This window comes from Plectrocnemia conspersa, unplaced genomic scaffold (genome assembly GCF_051122295.1).
Source record: "Plectrocnemia conspersa isolate PC_06_02 unplaced genomic scaffold, ASM5112229v1 ptg000006l, whole genome shotgun sequence".
NCBI classification, from domain to species: Eukaryota; Metazoa; Arthropoda; class Insecta; order Trichoptera; family Polycentropodidae; genus Plectrocnemia; species Plectrocnemia conspersa.
The window spans coordinates 21,560,123-21,572,927 of record NW_028277170.1 but is presented as its reverse complement, the minus strand read 5'-3'; the positions used below and the strand labels follow the sequence as shown (position 1 = coordinate 21,572,927).

Here is a 12,805-nt window from a genome sequence, read left to right as displayed (position 1 = left end):
GAGAATCTTAAAACATATGTTTAAAGCAAAGAATAATATATAGAAACACTATGCATTTATAAATTATTTTGTATCTGTTTTTGCAGATTATGAAAATAATGATTACTTTTCTCTACAAAACATAACTATATTAAAATATATATTTACATGTTATTTGACAATATTTTTATTATTAAATAAGCGCAAGTAAGACCTGATATTATTGAATAAATGATTTATATTTTAGAACGTGTATCAGTGCCGTTATACGTACGATTATTGAAGAGGGCAGGAAAATACTACGTTCGCACCAGAGTCGGATTTATAATTTATGAGGCGGACGCCCCATAGGCGAATACAATTTTCGCCTGTAACAATACGTGTGCTTTATTTTTTCCCTCGTTTATTATTTTATTCATTATGAGCCGACGACCGGAAAATTGTTATTAAACGCTGCGGTGACCACGCATCGGCGCCCGAAACGTGGAACACTCAAATATTAAAACGCCCATCTACGCGATGATAAAGTTTCATGTAATATTTATGAAACACACGTGTCGCTTACGACATTTTCACCAGCGACATGCAGAGGCAGGAATTTTTTAGTTAGTAAGTTATATTTCATATTTTTATCTATTTATTTAATCATCAGTATAATATATTATAGTTTGACATTTAAAATGAAGCGCAGTTTATGCTGCAGTTTAAAATTTAATTGACATTTTAAAAATTATATAAATACAAATATTTTCAATAGTAAACGTATACCATCTATAATATATATAATTTTTAATATAAAATAAAATATTATACCAGCGCTAGTTATTATTATATTAAATATTGAAGCATATAATGCTTAAATTATTAATTAAATTACAAAAACTAAGTAAACACATATTAAATAATTCATTACATGTTAAAAAAAACAGCAACAAAAATGACAATATTTTTTACAAAAAAAGAATTTCTAAAATTGCTTAGAAGGCAATACAATATTTATGGCTTAGATGCGAAACAATATATTTTTTTATTGAATAAAGATTTTAAAAATCAACGTCGAATTATTTAATAATAGTTTATTAAAAAATCGTCTGTTTTTATTTTTTATTTATATATTTAATTTACGTGATTTTTTTCGAAAAAATGTGAAATTGCTCTTATCGTAAAAAATCTTAAGAGGTATATATTAATATGTATGCATATAATAAAAAAACATGAAAAATATACATGTTTAATATAAAAATAATGTTGCTTTTTAGTTAGTGGAATAAGTGGCATATTATTTGTAAACTGATCAATTTATTCACGTAACGTACGTGAATATTTATTATTTCCAGCAATAATAATTGTTACATATGTTTCTTTAAAAAAAATTATGTATTACTTCTGGATATATTTATAAATATTATTAATCAATAATTATTGATTTTAAGATCAACACATTTTATTTATAAATGTTGTATTAGTTAAATGTGTACGACTAAAATAGTACTACCGTGAAAATTTACGTTACTATAAAACGAGAGAACGTAGAATCCTAAATGTACATTAAATATATTTTCATTTCATCCTTCTGTGTAATTCTTTGAAAAAGAATCATATTATTAAATAAAATAAAGCTGTTGGAGTGATCTTCTTTATTGTATTAATGCTACCCTATTATTTTCTCGGTCAAAAGTTTGCGCACAACTGAAACTGAGGGGAGGTTAGCAAATAAAAATATATTATATTGTTCACCGTCGTTTCGAATAATTGAAAAGGCAATGAAAAAGTCGTAGCACGCGTCGATTTGATGGTATTATATTATATATCATGGGGTGTAGTCAAAGGTAATTTGATTTTAGAGGCAATAGTCCATGTCTCCATAAAGTGCCACCGCACGACGAATTATCTCATTGAACACTATAACTCAGTGTCCATTATAGTAATTAAAAAACTATAATAAATCATTTATATAAGACTAGCATATAATAAAAAGTTCTCGGCCGTTTTTTTATAGCGAATATTTATATATTATAACAGTTCTTGTTATGTTTTGTGCCAACGCTTTTCCCGTATTATTAAAGATTTTTAATAGCTATAATAAAAAATTGTGAAATTACTGAACCTTAACGTTAAATTATTTATTAGAATTGTAGTTATTATTATTTAAGTGATTTGGAGTCCCAGTCTCGATATATTTCGACAAAAAAATGTTGGCATCATCTTTTTCTTACATCGCACAGATAGAGTTTCCTAATTCGCACTTTCACTAATTAATTGGTTTTTATGTTTAAGATTAAAAATAGTTTAGTAAGATTGAGAAAAAATATTCGATCATTGCGTTAAATTGTCACGATAATTTTTTTTATATATCGGCAGGATCACACCAGCGATCTTCAGACGAATATATATAAATAAATTTGTCTGAAGATGGCTGGAATAATCCAGCCGATTCTTGTAACTCAGATAATTTAACTTATATAGAAACTCAATACTGATGTAAAAAAACAATTCGACAAGACGTTTGCAATAATTTTTTTTTAAATAGGAAAAAAATACACTATACAATTTACAAATTGTAATTTTAATTCATTTTATATATTTTTTAATTCTTGTTACTTAAGAATTAAAAAATATATAAATAATCAGATCCAGATATTTTGCTCAGTTTTGACCTAAATTTTGGCAAATATTCTAAAATTTTGCCATATTAAATAAAAAATCATAAGCATATTTCAGATCTAATTAACCACAGCCTTAATTTAATTTATTTCATTATCAATAAACAATTTTACAAAAAAATAATTAATTGTCGCTAGTAATTTCAAACATTTTCAAACTAAATTAATCAAAATTGTAACCTAAAATTTTATTCTGATATTTGATTTTATTTTTATTAAATCTTCTGTTGTAACATAACAAGCGTAAGCCAAATTCGTTGCAACGGGATAAATTTGTACCAACTGAGTAAGTCAATCAAAGGTCTGGGAATCAGTGACATTTATATTAATAATTATAAATTATTATGTATAATATAATTTATAACCTGTAAATGTAATATAATAGCGCATTTTTTACAAATATAAATTCGTGTGCGGCTGTCGGGGTTCGAACCCGCAACCACGGAGTTACTAGTCTGAAACGTTTCGGATTACACTATTCCGTTCTTAAAAAAGTAGAACGCATATTTGTTATATGGTCACATAAATTTAATATAATAAATTTTTTGAATAATAAGCATAAAAAATTTGATTTACTATAAAAACTAAACATAATAGTTTTTACTAATTGATTTTTAGAAAGAATAGTGTGACTTTTGAACGCACGATTGATATAAAAAACATACCAAACGTTTTTTAAATAATTATTCTCAATTTTATAGCAGTTTCTTTATATATTAGAGTAGATAAACTTTCAGATGATAAACTTAATTTAAAAAAAGTTAAATGGCTTAATTAAAATATGTAATAAAAAAATTAAAGAAAAATGATATTTCACATTTAACATATATTTAAGGATCTAATATATATTTTAACAACTTATTTAAAAAAAATTTTTTAAGTTTACCGACTAGTTAAAACAAAATTTATAATGACACAGAAAGAACATAGCAAATAAAAAAAATAGAACATGAAAACGTGATCAAAATTTTTGTTAAAAAATCAACTTCACTAAACCATATTTTCACTATGAAAATCACCATATAAAATTATAAAAAGTTAGCTATAAATTAAATAAATGACGATAAAAGAATTTCTACTACTTAAATTGTATTAAAATTCACTCAAAAATTTATACAAACAAATATTTTAAAAAGTTCACAACCAGCAAAAAATATTGTAAAGATCACGATATAATGACTCCAAGGCAGAAACATTGACAAAAGAGATGAGAGCATTATTTACAACACTATGTAACCTGTTTAATTAAGTAACAAAATCCGAGTGGATTACCTACCAAAAAAAGTACTGGTAATAAATTTGCATCCATTGAAATGGTGCAATAGAACGTGGTTAGTAGTAAGAGCAAGTGTGGTCGAGGTAACACTACTTGCTGGTTCAAATAAAGGCGAAAAGTGTTTGTAATGCTAGCGATTTGTTATTTTTTTTAAATTGCTACGCCTTTTCTTTACCATAGTAATAAAAAAAATTCAATGTGACAGAATGATAAATCATATTAGAATAATTCCAAGCTTATAAAAATAACCGCTTAGTTGTAAAATTTGTATTGAATTATATTTTATAGGTTTAAAGTCCCTGGCGTTCCCACTATTTAAAGTTTAATTAGTATCTTGTGACTATACTATAAATACAATAAATGATTATATAATTTATACGTAAAAAAATAATAAAAAAACATATTTAATTATGGAATAATTTAAAATATATTTAACTGTGATTTTCAAAACATGTTATGCTATAAGCTGTATTTATTTTTTTATATACTTTACCAAGAAATAAAATGTCAAATATTGTAATAAATATATTTATAAAAGTTTACTGTTTAACTATCAAACGCAAAATTAATAAGTCATTTATTTATGATGCGCCTTTTTAGATAGGAAAAACTATGGAATACAAAAATATAATTATTTTAATGGAATTTTGCAATTACATATATTTAAAAAAATAGAATTACATGCAAATTTAACATTATACGTGTCCATATACGTTCATTATGAAATCGAGCAGGTAAGTTCGAAGATTATTGTTAAGAGAGTAGAAGAGCGATTTAAATTGCTTTAAAATCAATAAACTTGTTTTTAGACTCATATTGAGAAATAATTAAGAGGGTTTAAAATATTAAAAGTCATTATTCTTAAAATATGTTGTATTTTTAAGATCATCGAATAAAAGAGGAAAAACAAATAAAAAAATTCACAAGATTGCCACTATCAAAACCTGTGAACTTTGTGGAGTAGTTTATTGAGTACTTTAACAAAAACCGTACCGATCAATTTTAGAGATTTTTGCTATGTTATCTAGTATTTTAAAAATAAATAACATATTAATTATTCTGGTGTTCTAGAATTCTTTATATAAATATATATATAAAATTTAAAAATGTACTCAATATTTTGCATCATTATATATAATATCATTCCACAGATTCGGATTTAATTTGGTTGCTAATGGTATTTTGTGGTAATTCGTTAGCGGCAGTCAACTATGCTACTCCGATGGGGGGAGCCGCTGGTGCGATTATTTTGCTTCGCTTTGAATCATTGATCGGCATCATGGCGGCCTCCAGTTCTTCCCTAATTCGCCTTTCCGTCGGTATTATACTATATAGCCAAAACGAACTGTCAGTCCTATATGCAAATTCGCAGACCTACATTCCCCCATCACCTGTCCTGTCAATCTTGGCGCGTGGCGTGTGCGGTCTTCACTACTTCGCTTTACAAATTACCTAAATGGATTTTGTTGCTGACGATCTGTGAGAGAGCTTTGTACGTATTTGTACGCATGAACACACAAGCACATACAGACGTGTGTATTGAATTCTATAGGCACAATAAAATGCATTTTTCAAAAACTAAAGACTGATCAAAGTGTGCAATTGCACCACATTATAAATAAGTAGTTCTTGAGCTTATATTTTTATACTGGCTGAACTTTTAAATCAAAAAATAAATTTTTGTATCGTTTTGTAATTTTTTTTAATTACGTGAAAGTTCATTTTTGAAAATGCTATCTGTGTTTGGGTAGAAAAAAAATTGGCAAAAACCTCATATTGAAAATATTATTATTACTTAAAAGAAAAAACACTAACCTCATGTATCAGTGACTATGAGAAAAACAAATATAAATTTTAATACAAACTAATTATGCTAAAGCACATATTTCTTTAGCTATTTAAATACATATCAATGGTTCTAGATATTTAGTAAAATTTACTCAAATTGTAATTTTTTTTTCTTTTAAACTGTGAAATATTTTTTTTATTTTTTTCATTAAATTATAATCAACAACATTTTATTATATATTTTTATCTTTAATCAAATCGTAGCTAATTACAAATTGTAGAAGACATTAAGCCAGTAGCATATATTGTACATATAATGGTGTTACGACAAAACACTAAGAGACATAATGTTAACGACTTAACATTACCGCGACATAACGCTTCCCGACAAAATATTAACACTACATAATGCTAGCATTTATTTATTAATAAATATGTATATTAAAATGTTTTAAAATATTTTGTTTAAGTTAGATGTATCGTAAGTTAAAATTTTAGGAACAAATTTAGAATTATATATTTAATAAGTTTTATTAGTTAAAAACAAAATTGCAAATAGTTATTAAATAAATTTAACATAAGCATATAATACATATAAACATTAAAGACAAAAATAAACAAAGTATATATATATATATTATTGTATTTTTTTAATATTGTTTTGTTTTTAATCAATAAAACTTATTTGAGCTCAAGCATTATTTTTTTTTAATTTTAGACTATCTTATAAAATACTACTTTAATTATACGAAATATTCGTTTTTTTAAAGTACACTTGTAATAATTTGACATAGCGAGCCTGGTTCTAGAATCAAAATGGCCATTAAATTGGCTATCGATGTTACGCACAATGTGCTCAAGTGCTAAGCAAATTTAGTTCCGTTCTCACCCAAAGCTTGATTGATATAAATTTGAGTGCAACAATCACATACGACTTTATTAGTTTACTCATGAATTTAAGCTACACCTCTCTTTTACTTTTTTTAATAAAATTTTTGCAGAAAAAATCATTGCAGAATAGTAAAAGTAGTTATAATTACAGCCTTAGATATAGAAATTTGGCATTAAATAAATTAAAAGATAATGTACTTCAAACATATTTTAACGTGAGTGCACAAACTTAATGCACAGCACCGACCACCACCAAATTGACGGTGGCTGTTAATAATTTATTGTCAAGAGAAAGAGAGAACGAAAAGAAGAGAGGGGAAAAAACGGGATACAGCCGTCAAAGGGTCGTTGTTTGTGATTTAAATTGGCGTGTTGATTTGCATGTTATTCGTTTGAAGGAGCCTTTTCACCTTTCAACCGTTTCGAAACAGAACCTTTCCGCAGATTAATCAATTTGTAATGCAGATAAGACAATTTGCAACGCTAGCTAGAACTCTAAAACTAGATTAGAATTAATTTTTAACTCCGATGCGCTATCCGACGCTTAAGCGGTTAAGAGTGCGTGCGAAACGGACGCGAAAACTAAATATTTTTATTTTATTAGATATCAAGTCACTTTAAATAATTTATGTCTAATGAAAATAATGAATCTCCAATTTGCGATGATACGCAAATGATATTATATTAGTTTAAGAATCTCTAAATAAAAATTACTTTGAATATAATGTTAATTAATATATGTATGAACTCAATTATATATTCTTTGTTTATTTTTTATTATTAACAAATATAAAAAACACTCCTTTTAAAGTTTTAAGAAAAACTTATTCATATTATTTTTTTATTTATTCATATTTGCATTTAGGTTTTTTTAAATAATTTTATGTTAACAATAGAGAGAAATAATCTTTAGTGTCTCTGAGAGAGAAAATATTTAATCTAAAATTCGTACGAATGATTACGTATTATTCTCAGAAAAGTTTGAAAAAAATATAAGCTTTAAGCTCTAATGCCTTTTAAAAAGCTTATGTTTTATATTTAAAAAAAAAATATAGGCTGACTTAAAAAATCCTTGGATTAATAAATGTTACTATTTATATTGATTATTTTTTTTTAATATATATATATTCAATTTTTTTTAAATAAAATTCAATCATATGTTGTGTATGAAATTTCATTAGGTTGACTATATTATTCATTATTATGACACGCGAATATTAATATTAAAATATGCTTGTGATAATTTATAGAAGTATTAAATTAAAGAAAAGCTAACTTTCCTTATTTTCTTTCGAGTGAAAAAAGTTTACGAGATAAACAGAGCATTCAATAGGCATAATTGGGTCGTGCACCTTCTTTGCAAAAAAGTTTTCTCAAGTTTTTTGTCGCACGAGCCGCCGCCGAGCTGGCGACGCTCGCTGAATATATAAAAAAAACCAACGGTGGCTCGCGTCGATGATTTATTTATAAAGCGCTTCCGTACCTCTTTTAACGCTCGTTCAAGTATTAAAGAATGCGATTAATAATTCACTTCCTTGTGTGCCGTTTTTAGTTCCGATTCTTTATCAACAACTTATTTGGGGTAGAAAATAAGATTTGGAAATAATAAATCATACCAGTTGTACAAAATAGATTGCTGCGGTTTAATATTAATCTTGATATGATTTTGATAATCAACTATGAATATTCTATGATTTTTATTCAAGGGTTGTAGAATATTTTTATCAAGTCCAAGTAAGTTTGTTAAAAAGTTAAGAATTAATGTTTTTTTAGTATAATGATTGATCATATTATCTATTATACAAATTTAGAATATGATGTAATTTATATTTAATATGTGAATACATAAGATATAAAGTTAAGTTAATACATATTTTAAAATGCACCAAAAAAACATTACTAATAAATTGCATTTTTTTTATATATTAATTAATGTACAAGTAATTGTACTTAAATTTAAGTTAGTCGTGCTATGGACGTTTATATCTAAGTACGTATTTTTAATGCACATATTCCACAATCCAATATTAGGCAGAACTTTTACAAAGTAAACAATTTATGTGAAATTGCATGTTAAGCAAATCAGCAACTACGTGATAGATAATTCATTAGCTATCCGTAAATGTCGAAGATGGTTTACAAAAATTTGAACGGGTAATTGTTGGAGATCAGGAAAGATAGATGATGATATCCTGGCTGCAAAAATAGAAGCAAATCCTACTATTCATCAGCTGGCTGAGAAACTAGACCAGTCCAATTTAATAGCGCATTTGGAAGGCATGGAAACAAAGTGTATTGGTTCCATACAAATTGAGCAAATAAAATAAGACAATGCATATCCACATATTCCAAGAGCTTCTGGATCTTGAAGCATAGTCTCCTTTACTTGATCATTTGATAAACGGAAATGAGAAATGAGTGTTGTGCCATAACAATCGTAGAAGACAGTATGAGTAGCAAAATCTATATCAAAGCCCACTGTAAAAAATGTATTTTGTAGGATTGCAAAATGATTGTGAACTATGAAACTCTTAAACCTGGCTAAACAATAAAAGCAAGCTTCTGTTTAATAATAAAAAATGCTTGAACTAATCAAAAGAAGTCATATACTTCTACAACATAACGCACGTTAAATTAAAGGAATTTGGGTGAAGAAAAATACTAATGATAAAAATACTGAACAACATAATAGATTATTAAAATGTGTCATAAAATACTTATTACCTAAATTTAAAATAATACTATAAGAACCCTACTGTTTTTTTTTTCAATTTAATGAATTTTTAATCGTTATAGCTCCGTTCAATAATCACAGATTGCTTTCTCTAGAATTTAAATCTCACGGAAATTTATTATAAAAATATTTTTTTTAATCTATAAACAATTAATTATGTTTATTTTAACATATGACTTGTGTCTTTTCTCACCACACACGATCAGATTTGTCCGCCAGGCACCCGCGAAGTGCCCGCGCGTGTATGGCCAGCTAATAGATGAAAATTAAAATTGTACAATAAAAAAATTCCAATTTAAAATCTGAATAAAAATATATAGTGTCACTTTTTTGGCGAATCCAATACAATTCCAGGTAAAAAACGTTTTTTTCTGACATGGCACGATGTACCACATATGTCACGGTATGATGTTCGCCGATAGCGTCTGCCCCGAGACCCAACTAAGTTACGTCTCGTTAATAATTCACGCATATCCCGTTTCAACGTGCGTATTTATAAAATACCATACTTATTTATACACGTGGATGTACGTGCGTATGTATGCGAGCGAGTAAATAGCAAGGGGTGCTTAAGATGCAAATACGGCGAAAACGAAAGTTATGTCCTTATATTGTAACGAATTAAAGAATGAAATGGTTGCATATATGAATAAACTATATTCTTGCTAAGATTTGATCATATTTTAATCATTTTATTCTAAAAAAATAAGCTTAGAAATATTTTTTTAATGTGTATATATTATATATACAAATAAATTAAAATTCAAGTTTAGTATACTTGAACTTCTTAATATTTTTTTTATTAAATTTAATACATTTGGAATAATATCTGTTTCAATTAATTAACAGATTAAATATGATGATTAACAGATAAATATGTTTTTTTTTAAATAATACCATATAAATAATTTATAAAATTACCATTATATACAATATATGTTACTGGTTTATAATTTGTTATTAGCTACAAATTATTAAAAAATAAATAGGAGATAAAACGTTGGTGGTTATAATTTATGGAAAATTACCTTAATACAATTTAAGTGAAAAAAAATATAAAAATTAATAAAGTGCTAATTTGAGTACATTTGTCTTCAAATACAGAAGCAATATGAGCTTTGGAATTTTGTGCTTGTATTTATATTTAAGGTCGTTTTTATTTTCCATAGTGAATTATCTGCTGGTACATATGTAAGTGCAAATCATTACACATGTATTATATGAATAGCATAAATTTTATTTTATAAGAAAATGTACAACAAATAATTAGTGATATAATATCAGTTAAATAAAACGTAAATTGTACCATTGCAAATTTTATTTGCGTTTGCTTTTATATATTGTTGATAAAATTGTCAATTATCTACCTAAATATGTTATTAATCATATTATTGTACTTATTCAAATAAATCAGTTTTAGATGCTCATACTCAATTAAATTTTTGACTAATTAATTCAGGATTTACGTCCTTCTTTTGCCTGTTTGAAAATGAGGCTAAGAAGGTTTTGTACGTACCACTTTTTCCCCGTGCCTAAAATCTACTGTTTTAGTCGGGAAATCCGCCAACCCTCCTACTACTTATCTACCCGCACGGAGTGTTCCTTTCATGTTCGATTTTCAATTCTATTTAAGGGTGTGCGCTTTAATATGTAATAGGCAGGTGGTGGCTCAATGGGTAAGGTGTCGTAAATTAACGTAATGGACACACATCATTTTATACATTAAATCTTAGAAAATATAAAGCATGTGCAAGGTTTAAAAAGATGCACATTTTAAATAAAGATTAAAATATGAACCAGTTAATGGCAGATTCTTGCAGCATAACAAGAGTTGATCAATGCATTAAAATTTAATTGAACAACTATCAAATAAGTATTTGAGAGTGACATATATTTTAAACTATTATTATATGCGTGGTATTTTATTTGAATAAAGATTTTCATCTGTGAGATTAGGAAAATCTCAAAAAAAATAATCTAAGACTATCGATTGGAATTATAATTATATAATAGTTGCTAATTTCAACCTTCTTGTTAAAAAAGTAACTAAATGGTATTCAAATATATGACATAGTCTAAATCAATTGACTTAATAATTATTTCATCAAAGTATTCTGTTTCGTCTTACTTTCATTCTAATTAATTGTAATTAGCATATACATTTTTTAAACTTATACTTATGAATATATTAATTAAAGTGACTAAACTATTTATATAATATATACAATTGAGAATAATATAAAAATAAATATTTAAACCGGTTGTTATCTTTCATTGACATATTTTAAAGTATTATTAAAAAAATTAAGGACTACTTGTATATGGAAACTAATTTAAAATCATTTAAAACGCATTGTCTAATTTCAGTAATAAAATTAAAAAAATGTATATAGGGTAGATGCACGCGAACAATGGACTGTTTTGTGAATAAAAAATAAAAACCATGCACTGGTTATTTTTTAATAGTTGGTTCACATTTCAATTAAGGTAATTGGCGAAAATATCAATCGTGGCAAACGACAAAAAAGAGCCAGCTTAAATTATAAATACACGTATGTTTTGCACACGTAACACGTGTGTTTTTTTTATACAATATATGCCATAGAGTAAAACGTCAATTTGCTAATGAACTATACTAAATTTATATATATATATATATATATAGAAGTACCGCCTATCATATTTTATACAACGGAAATTTTGCTTTTTTAATAAAATATTTTTTTCATAATAATAAATCATGCATGATAATTTAAATCGACCTACCTGAATCCTGATCAAATCTTTGCTATTAAACTGATATATAAATAGCAATGGTCATACATATCCTCAATAATGAATGTAAAGGTAAATACACATACATATGTATATGTATGAATAACTAAATATCCTGTAAATGATTATAAATTCATTAAATATAATATAAAATCGCGCAGTTTGAATTAATACAAATTTAATTAAATCGCTTACTGCATAGTATACAACCGCTAATCGCAAATTTGTTTTAATTAATAATCGCATTAAAAAAATTAAAATTTAGAACATTGTGATCACAATGATTTTTTATAAAATAAATAAATCAAAATCTTACAGTTTAGTTTATACTTTTATTTGTACTCACGTTGTGACGAGGGGACCACGAATTGCACATCAATGATGCATCTTCCAATATGCGTGTCTGAAATTAATAGATAAAACAGATATTGCTTATTCAGGAATATAGTTTTTAAACGTATTTTGTTTTAGTTGTTATGATTAATTAGTTTACATATTTATTATATACATGAAATAATTAATAAACAGTCTAATATCATCATCGTTAATAAATTAAATTACACATATGATTTAAAAATCAGTACTAAATCTATTAAATTAAATAAAAATAGTTTAATAAATAATTTTAAGGCACTGTGCATATTATAAATAAAATATATTGAATTCCCGAAAGAAATATTATTTAATTGTTTGCAATAA

General features: G+C 26.0%; 1 protein-coding gene across 2 annotated transcripts in view; it reads right to left on the bottom strand.

Moving 5' to 3' along the window:
• The window catches only part of acj6 (abnormal chemosensory protein 6), a 140,714-nt gene that overhangs the window by 41,329 nt on the left and 86,580 nt on the right, over nucleotides 1–12,805 (bottom strand). For both annotated transcript variants that reach the window (XM_088187588.1, XM_088187589.1), the window contains exon 2: nucleotides 12,453–12,509. In XM_088187588.1, coding sequence (XP_088043714.1) covers nucleotides 12,453–12,509 — 57 coding nt within the window. The remainder of the gene's footprint in view (nucleotides 1–12,452; nucleotides 12,510–12,805) is intronic.